This window comes from Uncinocarpus reesii, genomic scaffold, assembly GCF_000003515.1.
Source record: "Uncinocarpus reesii 1704 scaffold_2 genomic scaffold, whole genome shotgun sequence".
Lineage (NCBI taxonomy): Eukaryota > Fungi > Ascomycota > Eurotiomycetes > Onygenales > Onygenaceae > Uncinocarpus > Uncinocarpus reesii.
This window is the reverse complement of record NW_003052499.1, coordinates 2,468,977-2,495,130: the sequence shown is the minus strand read 5'-3', so window position 1 is coordinate 2,495,130 and position 26,154 is coordinate 2,468,977. Positions and strand designations below refer to the sequence as shown.

The window sequence follows — 26,154 nt, the reverse complement described above, 5'->3', positions numbered from 1 at the left end:
ACGCGTTGCCAGATGCAAGCACGGTTTACATATATAACTCGTTGAAACATATCCCAGACAGTAGCAAGGAGATGTGGATTCCGGACGAGATAGGAAACGGGGGTCTCACAGCCAAAGTGGGCGCTTGGGGCCTTCTAGCCCAAAAAAGCTTTCGATTTCTCGACAAGCATCTTCAAATGGAGAGGGATAAGCTTGCAATTGGTGGAGCTAGGACGGAAGCATGAGCCTCACTGGCCTCACATCATAGTTGTGGATTTCAAAGCTTGAAACTCTTGTATGTTTGTTTGTGGCTTGATATATTGAATCCAAAAGAGAGATTTCGTGTTATCTTGTTATCTTGACATTAGCGAGATTAGACGTAGTAATCCCCATAGCTGGGTGACCTTGCTAGATTAGCAAAATGCAGGTAGATAGAGACGGTAGGCTTGAGTACAGTTAAACAGCCCTAGAAGCCCAAAAAATAAACCTATAATCAGAAAGAGTAGAATCGCCAAAAAGAACAGAGCAATGAAAGACGCCGTTCACCTGGCGAACTCACAGGTGAACTCAGATATCTGAAAGGCACTCAATTGGGACAGCCTCCAGATTAAGTGTTTTACCATTTATATCCTTGACGATTTCACTAGTTTCGGGAAAAACATCTCCTCTCCGGATTCCTCAATGGCGTTTAAGTATGTAGCGACTAGGCTACTCATACCATGCTCTTTTGCCAGCTGTACCCACTCACGTAAAGGTAGCTGTGAGAAGGCAGGACCGGTGCCGTCCTCTTCTTGCATAAATGCATCCATCGAATCCATCGGCATCTCCAGGTCCCCAGAGTGATGGAGGTACCTGACGGACGAAGATGTAATAGTGCCTTCCGCCGCTCGAACCCTGAAAATTTCCTTCACAATGGCACTAGAAGCATTCGCGGCAGTAACGAAATCGACGTAGCCTTTCCAGAGCTTGGATTGAGGAAAGGACTTTGAAAGTAAAGAGTATTTAAGCACGTTATTCATTATGTCAAGATCACCGGAATCATCACCAAGTATGCTGGACGGTCGATGAATCCACACCGGCAAACCGAATTTGGCGTTTACCTTCTCAAGGAAAACTTCACTGGCCCATTTTGAGGACAGATAGCCATCGTTGAACTGTGGAGGTGGTGGGAATGATGCCAGCGAAACCTCTTCGAATATCTCTGTCGTTGCAAGTCTACCAACCGTTGTCGTGGAAATATAGTGGAACGGAATGCGGCGACTGAGAGCAAGCTTAACGAGTTCTTTAGTAGATTCGACATTCGAGATTCTCAGAGACCGATACGTCTTGAGGAATGAAACGTCAGCACCGTTATGAATGATGGCATCCGCCTCGTTGAAGATTGAATTGGCATTGTCATGGGAAAGGCCGAGGAGCGGTTGATTCAAGTTTCCATTGTGAATAACCACTCTGCCTGATGAACGGAATTCGTCAAGTTTACTATCCGTACGCACGGCAATGCAGTGAATTGTCTCCGCGGAAGTCGATACAAGCAGTTCCTCTAGGATCTCTTTGCCTAGGAATCCCGTTGCGCCGGTGAGAACCAGTACACGAGGGCGGCTATTGGTGATGGCTCCCGAAGGCGCATGTTCCCAGCCTTCTGGAATTGAGGTTTCCGCATCCCAATCAACGGCCAAATCCTTTGCGTCAGGCAAGTTTTGAATTGCTACCGCCATGGCACCAAGGGTGCTATTTTCGAAGAGGCGAATCAATGGCAAGCTGATATCAAAGCGACGGCGAATGCGGTCCTGTACTTTTATCAATAGCATGGAGTTTCCGCCTATATTGAAGAAGTCTGAATTTCTATCAATGTGCGACATCTTGAACAGGTCCTCCGAGAGAACTTCCTGCCAAATCCGAAGAACGTCTGATTCCATCTCACTTAGTTCCGCAATATCATCTGATGGGCAACTTAAATTGGACAGGGGAATGTTTTGTAGAGCACGCCTGTCTACCTTTCCATGCAGATTTAGAGGTATACGATCGATAGGAGCGATAATGGCGGGCTTCATATATTGAGGAAGAGGGAGGGACGACGAGAGGTTTTGAAGAAATTTGCGCTGATCCTCGATACCCGCGGTCGGTGAGAGTACAGCATGGGCTACCAGCACTGTGGGATCTCCACGGTTCGTGACAACGACTTCACTCAATTGTCCCTCAGCCGAACTGAGAATAGTGTTTTCGATATCTTGCAGCTCGATACGAATGCCCCTGAGTTTGATTTGGGTGTCGCCGTCGATGCGACCAAGGATCTCGAGGGCCCCGTTTTCCGCGAATCTTCCCTTATCTCCTGTTCGATACATCTTGGTCCAACCACGGGACGAAAACTCGCTTGAAGGGAGCGGGTTGGAGACGAACTTTTTGCTGGTGAGCGCTTCGTCATTGAGGTAGCCCAGAGCCAAACTGGCACCACTAATACATACTTCCCCTGGCATTCCAACCGGAACCGGTGTCGAATTTTCATCTAAAATAACAATCGAGCTATTCGCCAAGGTATACCCGACCGGCACTGGATGGCTCTCCAGTGCGTCCACCGCAGGTACTTCAAAGTTGCTGGACTCAAATGTTATTTCTGTCGGGCCATATGCGTTCAGTAAGCGTAAGTTTGGCAGGTTAATGCTTCGGAATGCGTTGACCAGCTTCTGGGGATACTGCTCGCCGCACGACATAGCATATCGCCACGACGTTCCGTTGACCAATTCAGACCGACCATAGTTAATCCAGCTCAGGTACTCGGAGGGAGTAGCGCTGGTATATGTAACATTTTCCCTGCGTAGCAGTTGGCAAATGGCGAACGGATCGCCTCGGATTGATTTTGGCGCAACAACCAAGGTCCCAGCATGAGACAGAGCAAGCAATGCCTGATAGATGGACAAGTCAAAGCTTAGAGCGCTTTGTTGAAGGACAACCCCCGGGGCGGAAACTGCGGCAAATTCCATCCGACTCCGCAATCCAGTGTGTGATAAAATGACTCCCTTAGGAGTTCCAGTGGTTCCACTGGTGTAAAAAATCACCGCTGCATCATCTGCATGAGCAATAACCTCTACTGTTTCTTTATCAGATTGTTGAGAGATGGTGGATATGTTGACAACAAGTGTGCCGTCCGTGAGGCCTAATTCGCCTATAATCGTAGAGGTTTCGTTATGTACCAGAACGGCGGATGGCCGGCAATCCGAGAGCATGACGTTCAAGCGAGACGAAGGTATATTCGGATCTAGTGGAACATAAACGCTGCCGATTCTCCAAATGGCGAGCAACGAACACACCCAATCGGTTGTCGGTGCCTGAAAGACGGCCAACCGCGATTTTCGGGTTACCCCAGTGTTGATTATAGCAGCTGCTATCGTATTAACGCGGTCAATCATCTGTTTGTATGTCCAGCGGTTCCCACAGGCATCATCGAGGGCGATAGAGCCCGGTTTCCTGGCTGCAATCTCGTCTATGCGATGTGCCAGCGTCTCTGGCCATTGGCTAACTTGAACCACCCCTACCAAAGGTTATATTCTGATAGGAGGCCTAAATAGGAGAATCGAACATACCTTGGCCAACCGTGAAGCCTTTGGCGATGTCTTCTGCTGTAAATAGAGCCGCGTTTTCCACGGCTGCGGTTGGAGTTTGGGAGAAATAATCCAAAAGACTGCAATAAGCTTTGGCCAGAATCTTAGCATCGCTGGATGAGTACAATTGCTTTTGCACAATGAACATAATCAGGGGGCTCTCCCCGGGATTGTCAAAGATATCCAACGTTATATCATATGCGGTACGCCCGAAGGCATATTCTTCACCATGGCCTTCCAAATCTCCGAGGTATCTATGCTCTTTGACACCCTGTCGATAGTTAATAAACGCCTGGAATAAAGGACTGAACTCGGTAGATCTGGGAGTCTTCAATTCTTCGAGCAGCAAGTCGAATGGTACTCGGGAGTGAGCGATGCCAGAGTATACCTTTCGACGAGTTTCCTTAAGGACATCCGTAAAGACCTTATCGCGACCAAGGCGGAAACATAGTGGAAGTAGGTTCAAGTACATTCCTATGCTCCGTGCTAGCTTCGTCTCGTTACGGTTGGCATCTGCCATTCCAATGCAGAGGTCGCTCTCTTCGGAAAATCTAAACAATAGCACTTGATATACTGCGAGATAGAAGTGAAACACGTTCACTTTATTTTTTCGACACATATTTCTTATCTGAGATGTTAATTCGGTGCCTATTCGGCAATCCTCTCGATGATGTTCGTATACTGCAATGGGAGATCGATGCCTGGTAGATGAAAACGACAACAGGGGAAGAACTGGCACCTTACCCGCGAGCTCTGATTTCCAGTATTCAAGTTCGGTGTTCATTTGACCCGTTTCATACTCTAGCCGTTGCTGCTTAGAGAATTCTGAATATTGAAAGACTGGTTGAACAAGCGGTTTGCGAGTATATGCCAGTTCAAGTTCAGAGAGAAAGACTTCCAGGCTAGCACCATCCATGTTAATATGATGGTAGCTAATAATGATATAGTTGACGGTGGGCGCTGAGCTAAGGAGAAGAACCCTCATAATTTCTCCGTTTCCTATGTCAAAGACATGGTTCCTCATGGATTCAAATTCTTTGGCCACTTGCGCTGCATCCTGTATCGATCTTTTTTCCAAGCGGAGAGTAGACACTTTCAGGATACCTTGCATGGGAACTCCATCGTCTCCGACATAGAAGCGTGTTCGCAGAGCCTCGTGTCTTTCGCCTATTAATTTCACAGCCCTTTCCAAATCGTTAACTAGAAGATAGCCGCGCAATTGAATGGAAAATGTCACGTTAAAGGTGGTTTGATCTTCAAGATAGTGCCTCAGAAACCAGAACCTCGACTGGCCAAACGACATGGGAAGTTGTTTCTGCAGGTCATTTTTCGCGATAGAGTTGGGATATTCGGGAATACGTGCTGCTATATTCGGTGGTACTTTTGGGCCGGGCTCTGGGGGTGGAGATGTGACTGATCCTGGAGAATGGGAGATCAACTGAGGGGTCTGGGTTGGATTATCTGTCAGGACACTGTCGCTAGAAGCGGATATGTCTGTGGGTGTGCCTCTATGTGGTGCCAGCTCTGCAGGCAGTTTGTCCAGCGTAAAGGTAAAGAGGTCAGCAATGGTAGCTCCTCCAAGGATCTTAAGTACGGGCATATCAACTTCCAGCTCTTTTAGAAACCAGGACCTTATCTCAACCGCAACGAGGGAATCGATTCCAAGCTCGTCTGCACTTTGACTTAGCACTTGGTCTTTGGCTGCAGAGTCTTCTAACTGAAGCTGGAGGGCGGCTTGCAGCTTCTCGAAAAAAGCATCTGCTTTGGCGTTAGCTTGAACAGGACTAAACAACGCCAGTCTTGCCTGCGTACCTTTTATTATATGAAGTGCTTCTTCTTGTGATACACATTCACGGAGCCGTACCTTTATCGAGATGATCGTGCTACTCCCTTTTGTCTTCCATTCGTTTAACTTGCCAAGTTTGATGCAGTGCTGAAATCGTGGAATATTCATCCACGGAGCCGGCTCTTCTTCGTTTTTGTTGATAACTCGTAGGCCAGTTACAATCTCTGGGTTGGCGTGGGACTCGGGTTTTCCAGCAAGAATGGCCTCAGCAATACATTGATGAAAGCCACGCTCAGACATCCATCGAAACCCGGCTTTGAAGATTGTAGAGAATACCGACTCGGCAACTTCTCGCGTCACATATCCCACCCCCATAACTGCACCGATGTGTATAACAGATGCTGCAAGGCCTTTTCTGCGGCGCTGGAAAGCTAACGAGGTTCCGAACATGTTAGCAGCACTGTAGTTAGACTGACCGCGGTTTCCTGCCACCGAAGTTAGAGAGGAGAAAAATATGAAGAATTCCAAAGAGTTGTCCTGAAATAACTCGTCCAAATGAATGCTCCCCAAAACCTTGGGCCTCAATACTTTATCCATGGTTTCAAAGGACATATCAAAGAATGCGGTGTCTTCAAGAACCATAGCGCCGTGCATGATGCCGGCAATGGGCGGGAGAACCCGCCTAATCTCAGCAACCAGCATCTCGAGGGCCTTTTTGTCGGTGATATCACTATCTCAGGTCAGACCGTGTTGTTTTCCCAAACAAATCTGCACTTACTTGGAGTAGATGTGTACCGCTACACCCAATGACTCCATCTCTAATATCCATCGAGGATCTACTTTTGGATTACGGCTTGTTATAACAAGGTTCCGAGCGCCGTGGCTGGCCATCCAGTTGCATAACGATTGCCCAAGGTCGCTGCTTAGGCCAAAGAGTACATATGTTTTGTCTGCCGAGAAGCGAATTTGTTTATCGATCGAAGAAATTCTAACTGGAACTTTGGAGAGGTTACTCCAGTTTAGAACTAGGTTTTCGGTTAATACTGGCTGGTTTAAAACATCATTGACATCTTTGATGGCCCTTGAAACTTGTCTATCAGTATCCAATATTGATAGGGACCTTGTTACTGCAAGCCGAAGGTGCTCTGTTGAATTCTGCCCCTTTGATTGAACATTAAGTCCATCATCGGTCAAAGTTGCTTGAAAGCATAGTTTAGGGAGACAGGAAGCGATTAACGACCCGGTCCGATCAGCTGGGCCCGAGCAATTGATAAAAGTACAAACTCCTTGTGGCAGTAATGCCTGAACCGTGCAGCGAGGAGCATGCGGGTGTATCACAATCCACGGGAAACCAGTATCTTGGGCATCTGTTGTTGTGAAAAAGATTGATAGGCGTTTTTCCGTAGCGCGGTCTTGTAATCTGGCTGCTATATCGGGTTTTGGATTGTAAACGAGAACATTGGTATTGGATGCGCAAACAGAGAGCATGTCATCCACTCGAATTTCAGTATCTAGCAAAGACAGGAATCGACCTTCCTTTCCTTTCACGCCGGGGCAATCGATAAAATCGTTAGGGCCCACGAGGATGTGCGAACCGTTCACATTCGGAAAAGATACGACCGTCTGACCGGTTGAAGCGGTGGTCCCAACAATGGCATAGATCGTGGCCGCGACTGGAAATAAAATGGAATGGCTAACTCTCACAAGAATCTCGTTTCCTTTCGGGGTACAATCTCCTTCAGTTAGATGATAGATGCCACCCATTTTATTCAAATAGACTGGAGTATTTTGCACGTCCACGCTGTTCACTATGGTCCGCTTGGACGCATTATATCGGTCATTTTGAGCCTTGTTTGGAATTAGCCGTGGGATAATTTGTTTGCCGCCTTCGTATGCTATTTCCTGTTCCAATGACCACAGAACACGGTCAACCTGCCTGAAATGCAGTCGTAGGAGGGCTTCTGTTAGAATTGAAGCATTTGGCTTTTCGTTTGCCTCAAAGTCTAGAAATTGTAACTGAAGGTCAGGGATCTCCAAGGTCAAGGTGCGTCCAAACCCGACAGTCATATTCATGTACGGCTCTGCAGCTCTGCAGCCTTGGGTAATCCATAAAACTGTTCTTTGATAGTCAAGTAGCGACTTAAGACTGGTCATCGATTCCTCGGTTAGATCTTTAAATATCGGTTTGTCAAGCTCCGTCACGCTAAGGACGAAACTTGTAGGAGACATCAAAGTGGAATCAATATCCGTCAGCGAGCGAAATTGAGTGACCTGAATATCCAGGGGCGAAAGGAGCCGGCAAACTTCCTGGATCAAACGTATAGTCCGCATGGTTCGTCCACCGATAATAATCAAATCCCAATTCCGCAATCCAGGGCTCTGACCTAAGTGAAGTAAAGGCTCTCGGAGGAAGTTGACTTCAATGTCAACCGCTTGGGACACAATAACGGACATTGGCCATGGTAAAGCATCTAGTTCTGGGGACATGGAATCTATGCCAGAGAACCCAGTATTTAGAAGCAGGTGATGCCATTCGGCAACTGAGACACAGGGCGATAGCAAACGCCCTTCGTCGCGACCCAACCACCATCCCGGAAGCCCACTCATGGCGAAACCAACTCTGATAACATCATTGCTTGTTATCTCTAACATCATCAGATAACCTCCAGGTCGCAAAAGCCGGCGCGTATTTTCCAAAGTACGTTCGAGACTGCGCGTAGCATGGAGAACGTTCGAAGCAATGATCAAGTCATACGAATGCTCCACATAACCCTGTTCCGCAGGGTTCTTTTCTAGGTCAAATGCTTTGAAAATCATCCCAGGGGCATAATCGGCGAAAACTCGTTGAGCGGCTTCGAAAAATCCCGTCGAGATATCTGTAAATGTATAAGACGTAAACGACTGGCCAATTAATGGCAAAACGGACTTGGTTGTTGCTCCTGTGCCAGCTCCTACAATTCTCTCAGTTAAATATAAACAGCTTCTTGCCACGTATCTTACCTATCTCAAGTATGTCCATATGAGGATACCGGTGAACAAGACTAGCAACCGTTTTACTAAGGACCTTTGTGGTCTCCCGGAGGCCCAAGGCGTCGGTATAATAGTCATTTAACAAATTATTTGCCATTAGATGTTGGAGAATGTTCGTTTCCCCGCGGATTGCTGACGCTAGATTTTGGCCGGCGGCGCAAGTCAGTCTCATCTCAATACTGTCAGGGTATCTAAAATGTGTAAGCAGAACCATGAAGTGCATGTTTGGGGTGTAAGAGTTGCACCTCACCTGTCCAATATGTGTGAGATGTCTTCCCAAGTATCATCGAGCCATTCTTTCCTGACATATGGCTGTGTCCCTTTTAGAGCTTGTGAGAGAATGCTGTCAAAAAATTCCAGAAGTGCTCGATGATACCATTCGGAATTATCCCAATCCTCAGGCTTAAGTTCAGCCTTTATTTTTTGTACGTAATATACCGAAACTCGTTCAAGACACCAGGCTAGTTCATAGTCTTCTTCCGTTGCTCGGTCACCGTGTGGAACCTCTGGAAGCGCTGGGCCCCAAATGTGCCCTGACAGCATTTGACGATCAAACTGTTCTCCCCCTTCTGAAAAGGAAACGACGGCCACTCCTTCAACTTGTATCATGGTAGATTGTGCGTCATCCGCGAAAATACTAACATCTCCACATATCCCACTACTGGTTAATGGGTTATCTGTTATACGGGAATCGACTGCCAGCGAAATTCCAGAGGCCATGCTCTGCGTACATAGCGGAATATTGACTCGAATGCTTTCAATGCGAGTCGGGACGTAGAGCTGTTCTAGACTCCCATCATCCGGCCAACAGTAAGCTAAAAAGATGGACTGGAACGCAGCGTCTAGGAGTGCCGGATGCACAAGCAGAACCTCGTGGGGTTCTTGTGCCGGCACAGTAACCATTGCGGAACCAAAATTTAACTTCCGTTTCATGCAAGCTAGTGATCGAAAATCACCAGTATATCCATATCCCAAGTTGTCGAGCGAGGTATAAAACTGGTCTGCAACAACAGGAATCATATTGGAGCGCGCAGGATCTCGAGTTGGTAGTAAATCCGGCCCCGAGTTGCCATTGGCCACCAGAATTCGTCCCGTAGCCAAACTCGATAATGTGTCCGCATCACGATTTGTGCATGCATGATAGGTAAACAATGCAGAAAATCCATGACCATTTTCAGAAATGTTGGAGAGAGTAAACAACGTCTCGATTCCAGATTCGTCATCATCAAAAGTTAATGGTCGCCCGATAACAAAATTTGTGATCTCGACAAGATTGGGTGACATATCACCTACAAGGGACCGCGCCGCTTCAATTGCTGTAGAGATGTAAGCCGCAGCTGGAAAGACCATTTGACCTTGAAGTTGATGCCCATGGACCCAGGGCAACTCGCCTACCTTCAGAAGGTTTCGCCAGCGAATTTCTTCCTTGACACCATCAGGTAACCTGGCTCCCAGAAGCGGGTGGGGCGCGTCATTCCGTAAACGATATGCCCGAGATATACGAGTTTCATGCCAGTAAGTGCGGTCATGATCCCAAGTGTACGTTGGCAGCCCTTTCAATAACTGCCGGTGCTTGTTTCCAAAAAGTATATTGTCGTACCGATCAAAATTAACCACGGATGGGGCAATTTGCGACCAAATATACCCAAGCGCGTCCCCAAAAGCAATAATATCATCAGAGCCACGATTGAGAGGGCAAACGTAAGGTATTTCCTGGCCATATATGTCTTGTAGCGTTTGCAGTCCGGGTCCTTTCAAAGCCGGGTGAGGCCCGATTTCAATCGCAAGGTTAAAGGGGCCCTCTTTCTCGGCAGCAGCTTCAATTGATTGACAAAATAGAACGGGGTTAACCATGTTATCTTTCCAATATGTTCCCCGTAGATCCTCGCATGCTTCCATCCTTTTGCCATGGTAGGTACTAGAAAACCAGGAACACCTCTTCGTTGATATTTCAAGCTGAATGTGTGACTTATGCAGGGCTTCGACATAAGGACCCCCACATGGAAACATATGATGTGAGTGATAAGCTGTATCAACTCTCAAAACTCTAGCAAACTTCTTTTCGTCTTCGAAAATGATTTTAGCCTCTTGGATGGCATCGGCATCTCCGGATAAAGTAACGCTGGATGAAGAGTTACAAGCCGCAACGCAGAGTCGATTCTCAAATATATCCGAGTCGCAAAGATCTTTCGCATCGTCATATGATGTTCCGACTGCCATCATTGCACCGGGCCGTCCATTCCCAGCGAGCGATGTATAAAGGCCCCGATAAAACGCTATTATTATGGCGGCACTGCGAGATAGTAGTCCTGCGGCGTAAGCGGCGACTATTTCCCCTGACGAATGGCCGACAACCGCTGTGAATTTGATTCCGGCATTTCGTAGCAAGTCAACTAGAAGTAGCTGAATAGCTACGCAGAGTGGTTGCGATATCAAGGCTTCTCCAAGGCGGGATTTTGGGTTATCAGCTAATAACTCGTCTATAATGTACCAATGTGGACGGTCAGATTCGGGTAGGGCTTGAAGAACTCTATCAAGGCCTTCTATGAAATTTCTCGCGTATTGAGATTGTGTTATTAATCGACACCCCATCGTCGCCCACTGGGCGCCTTGGCCGGTAAATATTCCAAGTATTCGGGGTGAAGCGTTCATTGGTCGAATACCAGCTCCTGTTCCTTGGTCGGAGCTACGTGTTATGGTCTCAAGGTGTGCGTCTATCTTGAAAGCGAGATCACTAACGGTTGCCGCTGCGAAGGCAGTCCTCACAGCAAATTCTGACCTCCTAGAGTGGAGGGTATACGACAGATCGCGGATGTTCAAACTAGGATTAGCCTTTAGATGCGCGGAATAAGCCATCAGCATTCGCCGTAAACTCTGATCGGTGGTAGCAGAGAAGACAAACGGTGTAAATGAGAAAGTATCCTGGCCAGCTCTGGCTAGATGGTCAAAATTCTCCACAATAACATGGGCATTAGTACCACCAAAACCAAAACTGTTGACGCTGGCTCTGCGAGGGCCGGTGACCTTCGGCCAAGGCTTAGCAACCGTAGCTATCTCGAGGTTATGGTAAAATGGCTCAACTGCCGGGCTAAGGGTGTTGAATAGCAGATTGGGCGGAATAACTGCATGCTGCACCGCAAGCGAGGCTTTTAGGAGGCCAGCAATACCTGCAGTGCCCTCAGTGTGGCCAATGACTGTTTTTACGGAGCCGACGTACAGCAGTTCATCGTGATCGGAGCTTTTGCCCTCCGGCCCAAAAAAGGCTTTACTAATAGCTTCCGCTTCCTACGATAATGGTCAGAAAAGCAAATTACGAAAAGGGGTTATGGAGCATACACGAGCATCGCCCGCTGTAGTTCCTGTACCATGGGCTTCAAAATATTGACAGCGCTCTTCTTTGTTATGGGGATCTAGCCCAGCTTTAGCATAGGTTCGAGCAATCAAGTCCATTTGCGCAAGTTCATTCGGCATTGTGATCCCCTTTGTTCGGCCATCCTGATTCACACCCGATTCGCGAATAATGCATTCGATATGGTCACCGTCCTCTATCGCCCGGCTAAGTTTTTTCAAAATGACAGCTGCAACGCCGTCCCCGCGAGCATAACCATCGGCATCGATATCCCACATTCGAGATCGGCTACTTGGCGAAAGCATTTTAAGTTTAGACTCGCCGATATAAAGCTCCGGGCAAATGATGAGATTCGCACCCGCAGCAACAGCAAGGTCCGACTCTCCACTGCGTAGAAGTTGAACGGCTTGGTGCACAGCTACCAAACTAGAAGAGCAGGCGGTATCAATCGTCATGCATGGCCCATGCCAGTTGAAAAAGTAGGAGATACGATTTGAGATGATGCTCCGCGCTGTGCCCGTTGGCAAGTAAGTAGGTGCTGCATTGATGTCACGTTGGAGATGGTCGATATAGTCTTCACACATCAAACCAACGTAAACACCAGTTTGGGAGCCGAAAAGCCCTTCAACTGATAGCCCGGCCGCTTCCAGAGACTCATACACTGTCTCCAATAGCAGGCGCTGCTGCGGATCAATCGAATGAGCTTCAACCGGCTTGATATTGAAAAAGCCTGCATCGAAAGCACGGAAGTCCTCCTGTAGAAAGTACGATTGCTTGACGTTTGAGGTTCCATGGTGCAATCCATTGGGGTGATAGAATCCATTCGCATTGAATCGATCCTTGGGGATGTCGGTGAGGAGGTCATGGGGCTTGCAAAGAAAATCCCAAAACTTCGAAGGAGAGTTCAAAGAACTGGGGAAACGGCAGGCACTTCCGATAACAGCGATGGGGTCTTCTCCCTTCCGCGGAGGGGATATGCTACCCATGTTTTCTGGCGAGACAGTGGGCTGCTCGAGTGCGAACGGGGGAAGCATATGCAGTCCAGTTGAATGGACTCTTGCTTGTGAGCGAAACAGCAGAATTTCAGTAGTTCGATTCACAATCAACTGATGATACCATGCGTAAATAAGTTGGGAAATTAAGACTTTCCAGTTCAGGCACATATTTGACCAAGGATATCGTTCAGCATATAGGGGAAATGTGGAAAACGATGCGTTACAAAATGCCCCGACTCTCTGGTCAGCAGGACTGAGCTTCCGGAAGCTTATCACCCACAGACGCCTCCGAGAAGCCCATGCTCTCGGTATTCGGACCTGACTGAATAGATCCGAGAGCATGTGCAAACAAGGACTGTATAAAGTAGAGATCTACAAGCAAGGGAGGCGTTTTGTGGGATCAATACCGACCCAAAGGAGGGAAAGGTTGCTGGCTATAGCCCCCCATGGCCAATCGCACACACCAGCCATAACCCGGCAATTCCCCTCTGTGCCGGACTCTCATCCTTGGGGTAAAGCCCAGGACGAACACAAAGCAAAAAGTATTCGGACACAGTCATTCTAAGCAGAAAAGAAACAGCAACACTATTCTGTTGGGTTGAAGTGAATGCAGGATTGAAGTTGGATTTACCGCATTGAGATGTATCGGAAGTACTGCTTAATAATCTAAATTTATTAGTCATACTTGACTAATCTGCTTATGTCAGCCACCGCGCGATGCCCAGCAAGAAGCCCTTTCCGCGGTTGAAATAGCCAATTCCATATACAATCCAAATCCGCCATTGAGCAATCCGCTCGGGAAAGACGGTTTGCTCTGAGAACCCATGCCCTTCGTACTGCTGTCCTCCTACCTCCCCGCCAGTAACCCGATTCGTGAACCCGGAAAGCCCCGACTCGCCGCCGAGTCCCATCTCGAATTTCTTCCTCTTATGCTCCACGAGGAACCGCCAGCGTTTGTCTCGGCTGGGAGACACGAATTCGAGCACATGGCCGGTGGACTTGTCGGTCAGACCCCCAGAGACTGGGCCGTTAAAATCGTTCGAGAACAAAAAGTAATCTTTGCTCTGAGATTTCTCCCCATACTGCGTGGCTGCAAGCATCTTCCCGTCTTTGAAGAGCTGGGCTGAATGATAAACGGCCCCTTTGATGAGCCGAGATATCGGCCTCCAGTAAGATATAATGTACGGCCCAGCATTCGCCCGCACAATGTGGAAACCGTCGACAATCTGAAACCAGCTCCCTTCGGCCCACAATCTACCATGTCCACCTACTCCGTTGAGCTGGTATCTCTTTGCCTTTGATAATGTGATATCTGCCACCACTCGGCCTCCTGCAATTGGCTGGTTCATGTGCAGGCACGGAGCCATCTCTGTGTTTGCGGACTTTGAAGGCCAGATGGAGCCGTCGGGAAAATGGGGTTGTGAAGCTGAAGTTATTGACAACGTCCCCTTTCCTGCGGGCGTGTTCCACTTGACAGTTGCGTGCTTCATGTCCTTTGGAACGTGGAAGGAATAGCTGCGTTTTGTGCTGTTCCATATGCCCGTGACAGCGTCCGGACAGTCGATGATTGTGGATTCGTCCAAGTAATCGAGGTCTTGAATGACAGTCCCGTCGCTTAGCACCATGTAGAACTCGACCCGAAGATTTCCAAGTCCAAAGAAGGCATACGATGCATCCCTTGAAAATCCAACTATCATTCCAGCCATACCACTGTCATCAGTCCCGTCGAATTCCCATTGCTCCCATGCTGTGGCGTTTATAGCTGATAGTTTGGGAATCTCCAAATGCTCACTTGGAGACGTGGAGAAAGCGACTGGGCCGTCTACCTTCTCGTAGGCTGTGAGATGGCTTACGGAACATGTTTTTCGCTCATAGCGGGATTCTGGCTGTATCTCGGCTTCCCAGTTCCCAGGAAAGAGTTCGTTTAGCGGTTGTTGTGCTATATGATCTGCTGAAACCGCTTGTAGAACGATCAAAGGTAGCCACGGCAGCATCATGGGAGGTCTCTCTGCTCTGGATAGTTCCGTTCTGATTGTGTGCTGACAGATTTAAGTGTGTTGTATGATTGAGCTTCAGAACGATTGCGAGAGCAATCTTCGACAGCCAAAGCGCATCCAAATGATGGCGTTGGAGATACAGGCGAAAGAAGCAATAGGTCATAGTCAGTCTCTGGTCCGACCCTTATTCGGCTAGCGAACATATAGCTGCACGACCTTCGGACCCCGAGCATACGGACCATTAACTCATCCCATTGTTTCGAATGGTAACCACCGAGCAGCTGAATGTCGTGCATGAGGGACTCCCTCAACTCCCCGCCGATTGAACTACAATCTTAAAATTGATGATAACGCCTTCCATGCATCGGTCAGGCTCAGGTCAATTGTTTTGGACAAACGAGGCGATTTGAACATGGAGCCGCAAACACAGCTACCAACCTCCCAAAGGGCCATCATACAGGCCAAGGAGCCCCCTGGCTCTTTGATGCTGTGCGAAGATCGCGCAATCCCAGACCTCCTACCCAGGCAGGTTCTTGTGAAGACTGCCGCCGTTGCATTGAATCCCTGTGACTGGAAAATGCCAACGAATTTCCCGTGTCCAGGGGCAGGGAATGGCTCAGACTACGCAGGAACCATTGTCGCGATAGGGCCGGGTGTTCCGCCGCGATTCAAAATCGGCGACCGCGTTGCTGGCGCAGTACACGCTTCAAACCCCTTGGACCCTGCATCTGGCGCATTTGCGGAGTACGTCCCAGGATATGTGGATCATATGTGGAAAATCCCCGACAGCCTTTCCATGGAGGAAGCGACGGCTATCGGCTGGTGCGTTGTTGGGAGCGTCGGATTAGCCCTATACCATACGATGAAGGTACCCGGGACTCCCGAGCAACCTGTGGAAAAACCAACCTACGCAATGGTATACGGTGGGAGCACAGCCAGCGGGACAATGGCAATACAGCTTCTCAAATTGTGAGCAATTTTACCTAGATCCGAAGACTTACCAAGAGTTCCGCGGCATTAACATTAGGGTCAAGATCTGGGTTCAGAGTCATCACGACCTGCTCTCCAAAGAACTTTGCGTTGGTCGAATCATATGGTGCAGAGAAAGCGTTCGATTACAACTCATCGACCTGCGCCGAAGACATTCGTACATATACCAAAAACTCCCTTCGGTATGTTATAGATATCATCACGGAAGCAAGGTCAATCAAGCTGTGTTACGCTGCTATCGGTCGCACTGGAGGCCGCTATGTCGGCTTCGAACTCATCCCGGATGAATTGATTGCGAGTCTGAGAAAGGCTGTCAAGGCCGACTGGGTGCTCGGCATCAGGATGACCGGTCTAGAGATTGCCCTTCCGAATGGGTACGGCAGTGCTCCGAATCCCGAGTTACGCGAATGGGGCAGCGGGTTTAGTCAACGCATGCAGGCCCTGATCCATGCTAATAAGATCAGGCCTCATCGACCCAAGATTAATCCGGGCGGGCTTGATGGCATAATTGAAGGAATCGAGAAGATGAGACGTCGGGAGATCTCCGGAGAGAAGATGGTATATGTTATTAACCCTGATATTTCTTAGCCTGTCTGTTAGGCTGACACGATCAGAACGTAATACTTTCAATAATTGATCCTAAATATCACTTGATGACATAGATCGTTTTTTCGCCGCGATTGAGGTGTTGGTTGGAGGCCTCCAGCTGCAAGAAATATTCGCGTGGCCATTCTCTATACGGTGGCTATGGGATGCTTTTCACCCTATTTCTTTCAATCTGCTGTGCGACAATCTCTCGAGATCTCTAAAACCGGTTAATAGGCCATGCCTGTAGCACCATAATTAGTAGTGCACGATACAACCCTACGGCTACCCTTCTTTCTGTCTGTGTTACCACTGATGCTTCGATTGCACTTCCCAAGACTTTTGATGGGCAAGATCCAGTCGTCAATCCGCACTTCTCTTCCCCTGATGGAGTGCGCTCGATCCACGAGTAACCGGAAGAGTTGAGTGAAAGTCGGAGCCTATCCACTTCCTACCGGTCACCTAGCCTGCTATGTGGTTTCGAGCCGGTCCAATATACATCCCAATTAATTCATCATTGGAAATTTTCTTGTATTGCAAGTTCAAACAGCGAAACCCTGTCCATCCAGAGTTACTTGCATAATATCCTGGAGGACCCGTTTCGCCCACTGCAAATCGATAGCTTCCCGCTCCCATTTCGCCATTGTTTGCAAAGTAATTTCAATTTGAGCCTTCCAGTCGACGAGAGGTTCCTCGAACCCCTTTCTAGCAGCGGCCAGAAGCAGAAGGGCGCAGCTTAGAGAGCGCCTCACAACGGACCATATTGCACCATGGCGGTGATGGTGTGAAAATATGGTGATTAATGTAGAGCAGTTTTGCAGACATTTTTGCGCGATGGGGACTGCGTCTACGCGGTGAAGATCATTTGGAGGCTGGTGAAGTATGTAGTATAAGAAAGGCCGTTGGATCCATTCGTGGCACATGTAGTAGCGACCTTTGAGGAAGAAAGCAAATTCGTTGCCTGGAATAGTCGCTTCATCGAATTGCAACTGGTGAGGGATATGCTGGCGCCTATACCTGGTAAGTATGCTCTTGGTAAATGATGGGGACAATATACCAAAGAATTAGTTCATCCAGGAAAGATCTATATTGCGCGAGAAGTAATGAGAAGTTGTTTGAGTTCCACCATGTCTCACGCCTGGAATAAAATTCCTCCAAGATTCTGTTCATGATTCGACGTAGCGATATCTCTGCTAAATAGTATAGCCAGCTCCTCTCCTCTTCGGGGCTCAAAGACGGGTTTTGCGTTAAGAGAGGGTCAAGGCCGGTGATTGTGGAACCACCAGGAGGCATGGATAGCCCAAAAAAGGAATCGGGATATCTAAAATCAGGCATTCCACATTGTGGTAAACGAAGTTCCGCTCGAAGCTCGCTACTCACTGTTAGACGAAAAGGCACTGCAAAGGATCCATTTGATGGACGCACCAATCGTTTTTGGCACAGCACCAATACAATCGCTGCTCAATATAGCTGGTTTGCGCAGGTGCAGCCAACGAGAAATTGGCTCTTCGCCACAAATACGCTTGGTATTGAATGCGAGCATGGTGGAATAAAGGCCATGCGCGCAGCGGTTGAAGAACAGATTTCTCATACAGCCCTGCAAAGCAATAGCACTGTATTGTGAGGATGGATACATCCAGTGTCCCAATGCGTTTTTTTGCAGCGTAGTAATATGCATCAGCATTAGAACGAGAAATCAGCATCTCTACGGGCGCGCTTGTTCCCACACCCGGTGTACAAGGTGCTTGATAAGTCGAAGGAAGGCAGGCTAATGCACATGCGAGGAGCTATAAAAGAGAGCAAGGACGTTGGCTTGTTGACACTGGCGGTATTCAAAATAGGAGACTCACCACAAGGCACGTCCTTTCATCCCAACCAAAGCCATGCTCGGTGATTTGACGCGCATATACCTTGAGTGCAGCTGCATCGATGATGGGATTCCGCTGATATGCCGAATCCAAGAACCTTTGGCAGAGTGGTACCGTGTCCTCTTCGTTGATCCCACGATGGCTGGTCGCGGCAATGGTTGCTTGCGCATCATCCTTTAAGACTCCTCCGGGGACATGAAGTGGCTCCGATGGCCGCGACAGGTTGTAGTTGTCCGATTGAAGAAGAAAGGACTTGATCCCTTGCACTGCAGGGATATCGTCGAAGCTAGACCACCCGAGAATGGACTCGCAAGAAGTAGAAACGGCGGCGGCTTCTGGTATATCTAGTTGCCCAAATCCATTGTCCGCGAAATCACTCCGGTTAGGGGCGCCCGCGTCCTGGAAGGTTGGAGACTCGTTGGCCGCAGGGGCATTGGACGGATGGCGCGAAGACAGCGGATTGCCTACGCTGGGCGCGGCTCTGGGATGAGCGCCCAGGTGGCTTTCGAGCAGTGCGACTGCATGGTTAACCCGTTCTAGGATCTGCCCAGGCGACGGCTCGATGGTTCTCCGTCAAAAGCAGTCAGCATCAAGCTCGTTGAGGTCACTCGAGAACAGTCAATGGCCTACGATTGCTGATGGTGCGCAAGCTGGCTTGTCGGATAGATACAAGTCAGTCCATTCGAGGAGCAGTAGCCACAAGGCCTTGCATTGTCGCACTTTGTCTTACGATTTCGACATGCTTGACAGGCTGTCGTGGCTCTCTTCCGTCGCTTTTTTGCTCTTTTCTCGTCTGTGCTGCGCGATCTGCGCCGTTCAACCGGCCGTGAACCACCGGCCTCTTCGTCAACAGCGTCGTCGAACGGAGCGTGAGCAAAGGTCGAGCCGTTCGAAGCTGCCCCCCAAGGCGACGAACCTGGAGAAGCGAAATCGGCGTGCAACTGGGCTCTACTGCCCATGCCTTCGTTCAAGGAGTTGCAGTTCACACTGCTTGTGATACACGCGCGGGTGGAAACGCGGTAGGGGAGATTCGGCTTTGTCGGCAGCGCAGCGGGAGAGCTTGAGAGACGAAGCTCTATGAACACGAGCGACGCTAAAACGGAACCGCTTTGGAGTCGCTTTTATCGGGGAGATAAAGCCGTTTGAGTTTTGCAGGCAAAATCGATGGAGCAAAACGCGGAGCAGATGATGGATCTTGATACCGGCCACTATCAGAGCTCGACAAGTCTCAACTCTATCCTATCCGAATGGCATTTTCTGCGGGGCCCCAGAATGCATTTTCAGAGACGCGGAGGCTTGTCACTGCGTCGCTATGGTGCTCTGTTGAGCAAAAGAATCAGGATATAAGACGGGCATCCTACCCGGCTCTTTTCAGCTAAAGGCCCAAAGATTCTCCAGTCCCTGAATACTGTTCGCTTCAAGGGAATTCTGCAAGATGGCGTCGTTTCAAGCTCATTTCACGAATATCCGGCTGGCCTTCAATCGCAGGCTTTTCTTGTCATGCTGTCTCATCGCCTTCTCCCAGTTCAATTTCGGATTTGACCAGACTGCCTTTTCAACCACCCAGGCAATGAACGCTTTTGAGCGCAAATTCGGCGTCTACAATCCAGCAAAGAAGAAATGGGCTCTTGAACCGTCTTTCCTGTCCTTGTTGAACGCGCTGCCCTATATTGGCTTCTTTGCTGGTTGGGCCCTACCATCCGCTTTGTCATTTCGAGCCATGCATCTGCTAACTTGCCATCAGGGGTCTTTATCGGAAGTTCAATAAGTTCCCGCTTTGGTCGACGAATGGTCATGTTCACCATGAGCTTACACGCCCTGGTGTCGGTGCCGATTACCGTAACATCCACCAATAAAGCACATATCCTTACTGCTCGCATCCTAAACTGTAAACCCTCTCCAAGCCCGTACCCTTTGGCTGATGGCTGACGCATCACAGATATCTATCTGGGAATGGAGTTGGCAGTGGTTCCAGTTTTTCAGGCTGAAATTGTTCCACCGCAAGTCAGAGGCCTTGTCGTTGCAACGTATCAAGGTTGTATATATGTGAGCCTCCATACGCATTCTCCCCCAAGACTACTCAGTGGATATTAATAGACAAAGGTTGGCGGCCTGGTGATGAGTCTCATCTGTCGAGGCACCAGCACTCTGGAAGGAAACGCCCAGTGGCAAATCCCCCTGGCGCTGTTCGCAGTGATCCCTGCAATTGTGGCTATTCTTATATGGTTTATTCCCGAGGTAAGTTCCTTGTCAATTCGCGAATTTGAGCAGTCCGGTGCTCACTCAAACAGTCCCCTAGGTGGCTTTTGCTCAAGGACCGTCCAGAAGACTCCCTGAATGCCCTACGAGCCCTTCGTGAAGGAAAATTCACCGAGGATGAAATCCTTTCGGAGTTCAACGCATTGAAAGTGCGCCTGGCTCGAGAGTCAGAAAAGGGCAAGTATCTTGAACTGTATCGGGGACCTGATCTTAAGAGAACAATGATCTCCATCGGCATGAACGTCTTCCTCCAGGTTACCGGACAGGTGTTTACGGCTCGCTATGGCACCGTATATATTAAATCACTTGGGACTGTGGACCCCTTTGTTATGACTATCGTGAATCAAGCAGTGAATTTGTTTGCTATTGGTGTCTCCATGGTCCTAGTTGACCACATTGGCCGACGGTGAGTCCCGCCTCCCAGATTCGAGGCAGAATGGTAGTAAATTAATCTGGATTTGTTAGTCCTCTACTGTTTTTCAGCGGCTTTATGCAGGTTGCGACGTGGTTCTGCATGGCAGGTCTGGGGACTCCGCATACTAAGACGCACGCGATGCAAACCGGGCTCGTCGCTCTAATCAGCGTCTACAATTTCGGGTTCTGCACCGGTTGGGCTCCTTTATCACACACTGTAGCCGCTGAATTACCGACTTCGCGGCTTCGAGACATGACATTCCGAACAGCCAACGCTGTCAACATTATTCTGCAGTATGTCTATCAGTATCCTCCATGCCAATAGCTACAACTACAAAGAACTAACATTTTCTATTTCAGGCTAGTGATTACCCTGGTCATCCCTTACCTTATGGACGCGCAATATGCGAATCTAGGCTCCAAAGTCGGATACATCTTTGGCCCGGCCTCGATCCTAGCCATGGTTTTCACGTATTATTGCGTCCCTGAAACCAAAGGCAAGTCACTGGAAGACTTGGATGTTCTCTTTGTCCAAGGCGTCCCTATCAGGGATTTCAAAAGCCCGATGACAGTGGACTATAGCAAGGATGGCTTGGAGGTAGAAACCGTTAAACCTGCTAAGGAGAGCAAGGCTCCCCATGTTGAGATTGTGTAAAGCAACGTTGACCAGACTTGTATCCAGGCCGTGTACATAGCTCCTAATATGTAACTGCAACCCAGCCATACCAAATTTTGCGCTCACCCTTATCTCTTTTCATCCGTAAAACTGCATCACTTTCTTCCTCGCAGTAGTGCTCAAGAAAATGTGCTTAACTAGTCATCCACATAGTTCTAGTCGGCGCTCTTCTTCCACTCTCAAAACTTCTGGATCTTATCGATATCCATTAGTAAATACGGGGTGCTTATTCCGAAATCCCCGATCCTGAACCGTTAGCCTCGACCCCTGCGAGCCCGGTATCGCGGCCTGGAAAAGGACTAGTTAAGAGATCATCCATCGAAGCTTTGGCTAGGCAAGGGGCAGTTCTTACCTGGTAGCCAATCGGTGGAATACGATCAGGAACCATTGAACTAAACTGTCGGACTTATCGGATGCTTGCCGATCCTACAATCTATCGTCCAGTCGCCTCATGATGTGCGATTCAGACACGATATCGGGGTTGGAGTAACGTCTCCGTCAAAGGGATCCGACCTTTAAATATGGCTGGTTTCTTTCCGGGGATGCTGGAGCTCGCCTCGAGCTGTTTTCGTATTCCTATCACATTGTCATCTGGTGGCAGAGCTGACAGCCGATATTTGATTTTGCTGACTTCAAAATGCCTGCCGCGAAAATCACCGGCCGGCCAAACTTCCTCGTGATCGTTGCCGACGACCTGGGATTCTCGGATGTGGGATGCTATGGAGGGGAAATAAAAACACCGCATATCGACAGCATCGCAAAAGGCGGAATGCGATTCACGGACTTCCATGCTGCGTCTGCATGCTCGCCGACTCGCTCGATGCTGCTCAGCGGCACCGATAACCGTAGTGACCCCCCCAATATTCAACCTAAGACGGGAATGTTTCAAAGTGGCTGACATTCCAAACCTGTAGACATTGCAGGTATCGGGGCGATGATTGAAAAGATACAGGAGTTCCAACGTGGCAAGCCCGGCTATGAAGGGTATCTGAATGACAGAGTCGTGGCTCTATCAGAACTCCTTCAGGAGGGAGGATATCACACAATGATGTCTGGAAAGTGGCATTTGGGACTGACCCCTGACCGTTTCCCGTGCACGCGAGGATTCGATCGGTCGTATTCTCTCCTTCCAGTATGTGTAACCGCATTGATATGCTGGAACCGTTTTCACTGACTGCATGACAGGGTGCTGCAAATCACTATGGCTGGGAACCACAACTGCTGGATAAGAACGAGGAGCTGCCCCGGTTACTGAAAGGCACGCAGACCTTCTATGTGGAGGACGATAAGCGTATTGAGCCTCACAACCTGGGAGAGGACTTTTACTCCACCACTGCATTCACCGACAAACTACTTCAATATCTCGATGATAGATCGGATGACCCAGAGCTGAAAGAAAAGCCATTTTTCGCGTACCTGGCGTACTCAGCACCACACTGGCCCCTCCAGGCACCGGAAACAGTTATCGAAGAGTATAAAGGCGTTTACGATGAGGGCCCAGAGAGTCTTCGGCAGAAGCGTTTGATGAATCTTAAGAGGCTCGGTTTGATCCCCAAGGGTGCAGTCGCCCATGATGTGATCGCCGTGGGAGGCCGTAAGATGTCGAAATACTGGAAAGATCTCAGTTCGGAGGACCGCAGATTCTCGTCTCGCTGCATGGAGATATACGCCGCCATGGTCCAATGCATGGATGAGCAGATCGGTCGTGTTTTGGACCGCCTCCGGGAATCTGGTGAAATCGACAACACTTTTATTCTGTTCATGTCCGACAACGGTGCCGAGGGCATGCTGCTGGAATCTATTCCCCTGATCGAAGAAAACATCTTTGATCATATCGACCGGTACTACGACAATTCCATCGAAAATCTAGGAAAATACAACTCATATGCGTGGTACGGACCGCACTGGGCATCGGCTGCCACAGCTCCATCGAGGCTCTACAAGTGTTTCACGAGCGAAGGCGGCATTCGAGTTCCCTTTATCCTCAACTTTCCACCACTGACATATGGAAAGGCGAGCATTGATCACTCCTTTTGTACGGTGATGGATATCGCCCCGACGATCCTGGACCTCGCAGGCGTCAAACACCCCGGCACCACCTACAAATCTAGAACTATAGCCCCCATGCGCGGCGCCTCCTGGCTGCCGTATCTTCAAGGCCGGCATGATCGCATCCACTCTGAAGATCATGTAACAGGATGGGAGCTCTTTGGCCGTCAAGCAGTGCGCAAGGGCGACTGGAAGGCCCTGCTCATTCCCGAACCTTACGGTCCCGGCCGATGGCAGCTTTATCGGCTGAGTGAAGATCCCGGTGAGACCCATGATTTGGGCGCAGATTACCCGCAAAAACTTGCAGAATTGATTTCTGAGTGGGACAATTACGTACTGGAGGTGGGCTTGGTGGGAGACGCAATTCAATATGGCGTCCTAGAAGCCAAATCATCTTGAGAGCGCAGGCCGCGGCATAGCTATATGGTAACCCAATATCCTGTTGGATTGTAAATAAAATATCATGCACCAAGTCAAAGAAAGCCCCTGAGAATGGTCTTGTGCTATATAGACAAAGTGTGACATTGGGCACTGTGCATCATGCATCATGCATTGTTTCATTTTTTGCTATGGCCATCCTGCAGTTTGGATGAGCTTCCCGCGTGGTATTCAAGGGGCCAGCGGACGGGCGGTAACACACATGTAACCTACAAATGTGGAGCCCTTGACCTCCATGTTCAGAAATCTATATTAAACCTAAGAATAGGCCAAAACAGTTTTGCGCATTTGGGGTGAAGTTTCCAAATCTGCCCCTGTAGATGTCAGGACTGGAATACCTCCCGTTGCTGAGGAATTGAGCCTGGATTGAATGTGCCCTCGCAAAAAGAGCTTGAAGTGAGAAGCAAAGACGCTCTCCTTCCAGATGTTATATCGACTAGAGCCGGCAAGACTATTATGTAAATATAGCTGTACGACCGTCCAGGCTCGCCTCCACGTATGTGAATGCGGCTGTTTGCAACTTCGACTAGTAAATCCTTGCGTCTAGTAGGTTGGCTATCGGGCGGGTGCGCAAATGGTACAATTGATCTGGCTTGGGGGCTCATATTCAAACCCCCAGACAGCCCAAAGATAGCTTTTAAGTGTTCAGTTGTACATCGCTGTGCCACTCGTCTCAGTGTATTTGCCCATTTCGTTTATCTATCACCAAACATTCGGCTACACGTGGTCATGTCCCTGGAGCTGCAATGAGACTGCCCTCATAATTTGGCACAAGCTGTAGGTAGCTTCAATTTTTGATATTTTAACGTGAGGATTGAAAAGAAAATAGCATAGGAAAAACAAATCAATGCTTCCTAATCTCACCTGCAACCATGATTTTAGCTCAATTTCAGTTAAAGCTGAACAAGATACCCGCCGGTCCTCAGTTCTACGAGAACTTTCGCGTCAAGAGGACTTCCTCGTTAAGATGGCTTGAACTTCTTCCTCTTCCCAACGCCCCGTAATCTAACATCAAAAAGATACTTTGAATCCTATTCTCAAGTTAGCCTGTCATGTCTGGAAGATTTATATTTCTAGGCCTAGCTTGACAGTATTTGTGGAACATCGTAGCGATGGACCGTATCTGGATAATCAAGTCCAAAGATTGCAGAGAGTCTCGAATAAAAACATGCCGGTTCGTGCATTCTTTGGTATTTCAAGTTCGGCAATCTCTTCAGCAACCAGTAGAGCCTGTGCACATCGTGAGCACATATATATGCTCTTATAATGGAGGGTGACTGTCAGACGCTCGTAAGAGGCTCAGTCTGTCTGAGAGGACACACGAGTAACTGTGTTTGGCCCCAGAAGCATGTACATCGGCAATACCCACCAGAGGGCCATTATCCCAAGGGCTGGTTTAGGTTTGATTTTGCCCACAGGAGCTCTCCAAGTACAGAAATTGTAGAATCAGACGCAGGGGTGCCTGCTACCAGAAGGACCTTTCTAGTCTTGATCGTAGGAAGAGAAGCCGTGTCCCTGCAATCAAGACACGAACTCAGTGCTACCAGCCAGCATTTGTCCGGAAACGGACGGTTAAAAATGGATTGGTGTTGGCGAGGTCAAGCGGGCAAGGCGACCAAACGTCACTGTCTCATCGCGGATGAACTCTTCTGCTTCACTTTATGGGCAAAGGCTGGAGGAATATCATGAGATCCTTTCCCATATTAATAGCGTTGTGAAAAATAAGTGGTTCCACAAGGGTTGTTGCAAGCCCTGCGCAAGCTCTCGGCGCCGTCTCGGTCTTTGGGCCAGTGAACCGCACGTAGTATTGCCGGCAGCACTTGTATGTTGAGCAACACTGAAGATACTGGAAGAACCGAGCAACAAACGATTAACCAAATCATGACGGAGTCTTTCGCTGCCAGCGGGCAGAATTTATGTACTGGCTTTCATAGTGGCTATGTGGTAAGAATCGGGCTGGTTTTAAATATAGGTCGGAGCAGACAGCCAGTGCCCAGTTTTGAGATTGGGTCGATGCTACCAATCGTCTCATGAATAACCATTCTTTTAGAAAAGCCAAAATGGTCTTCCACAGCCAGGCAAGCAGGCGAAGGCGGTCTCCAATCATAAGAATACTGGTTGCCGCCCACTACTCGTCTAACAT

The 26,154-nt window shown here is 48.8% G+C and overlaps 8 protein-coding genes across 8 annotated transcripts; 4 read left to right on the top strand and 4 right to left on the bottom strand.

Annotated features, from left to right (window-relative positions):
• Positions 1 to 602: 602 nt before the first annotated feature.
• On the bottom strand, positions 603 to 12,726 carry UREG_03815 (uncharacterized protein; the record flags this gene model as incomplete). The annotated part of the gene is made up of 8 exons (XM_002544252.1): positions 603 to 3,355; positions 3,558 to 5,333; positions 5,388 to 5,792; positions 5,838 to 6,091; positions 6,140 to 8,237; positions 8,362 to 8,582; positions 8,642 to 11,676; positions 11,728 to 12,726. The coding sequence occupies 8 exons, from the start codon at positions 12,724 to 12,726 to the stop codon at positions 603 to 605; spliced, it is 11,541 nt and encodes a 3,846-aa protein (XP_002544298.1).
• A 707-nt stretch (positions 12,727 to 13,433) lies between these two features.
• Positions 13,434 to 14,595, bottom strand: UREG_03814 (uncharacterized protein; the record flags this gene model as incomplete). The annotated part of the gene is made up of 2 exons (XM_002544251.1): positions 13,434 to 14,445; positions 14,528 to 14,595. The coding sequence occupies 2 exons, from the start codon at positions 14,593 to 14,595 to the stop codon at positions 13,434 to 13,436; spliced, it is 1,080 nt and encodes a 359-aa protein (XP_002544297.1).
• Positions 14,596 to 15,144: 549 nt separating this feature from the next.
• UREG_03813 (uncharacterized protein) lies at positions 15,145 to 16,310 on the top strand (the record flags this gene model as incomplete). Its single annotated transcript, XM_002544250.1, has 2 exons — positions 15,145 to 15,655; positions 15,760 to 16,310. 2 exons carry the CDS (start codon positions 15,145 to 15,147, stop codon positions 16,308 to 16,310), a joined length of 1,062 nt encoding a protein of 353 aa, XP_002544296.1.
• A 539-nt stretch (positions 16,311 to 16,849) lies between these two features.
• Positions 16,850 to 17,600, bottom strand: UREG_03812 (uncharacterized protein; the record flags this gene model as incomplete). Its single annotated transcript, XM_002544249.1, has 2 exons — positions 16,850 to 17,318; positions 17,365 to 17,600. The coding sequence occupies 2 exons, from the start codon at positions 17,598 to 17,600 to the stop codon at positions 16,850 to 16,852; spliced, it is 705 nt and encodes a 234-aa protein (XP_002544295.1).
• Positions 17,601 to 18,139: 539 nt separating this feature from the next.
• On the bottom strand, positions 18,140 to 18,916 carry UREG_03811 (uncharacterized protein; the record flags this gene model as incomplete). Its single annotated transcript, XM_002544248.1, has 2 exons — positions 18,140 to 18,743; positions 18,906 to 18,916. The coding sequence occupies 2 exons, from the start codon at positions 18,914 to 18,916 to the stop codon at positions 18,140 to 18,142; spliced, it is 615 nt and encodes a 204-aa protein (XP_002544294.1).
• A 694-nt stretch (positions 18,917 to 19,610) lies between these two features.
• Positions 19,611 to 21,503, top strand: UREG_03810 (uncharacterized protein; the record flags this gene model as incomplete). Its single annotated transcript, XM_002544247.1, has 7 exons — positions 19,611 to 19,860; positions 19,920 to 20,063; positions 20,115 to 20,221; positions 20,279 to 20,413; positions 20,467 to 20,840; positions 20,900 to 21,142; positions 21,209 to 21,503. The coding sequence occupies 7 exons, from the start codon at positions 19,611 to 19,613 to the stop codon at positions 21,501 to 21,503; spliced, it is 1,548 nt and encodes a 515-aa protein (XP_002544293.1).
• A 658-nt stretch (positions 21,504 to 22,161) lies between these two features.
• UREG_03809 (arylsulfatase) lies at positions 22,162 to 23,972 on the top strand (the record flags this gene model as incomplete). The annotated part of the gene is made up of 3 exons (XM_002544246.1): positions 22,162 to 22,369; positions 22,439 to 22,656; positions 22,710 to 23,972. The coding sequence occupies 3 exons, from the start codon at positions 22,162 to 22,164 to the stop codon at positions 23,970 to 23,972; spliced, it is 1,689 nt and encodes a 562-aa protein (XP_002544292.1).
• Positions 23,973 to 24,120: 148 nt separating this feature from the next.
• On the top strand, positions 24,121 to 25,015 carry UREG_03808 (uncharacterized protein; the record flags this gene model as incomplete). The annotated part of the gene is made up of 3 exons (XM_002544245.1): positions 24,121 to 24,204; positions 24,480 to 24,507; positions 24,894 to 25,015. 3 exons carry the CDS (start codon positions 24,121 to 24,123, stop codon positions 25,013 to 25,015), a joined length of 234 nt encoding a protein of 77 aa, XP_002544291.1.
• Positions 25,016 to 26,154: the final 1,139 nt, after the last annotated feature.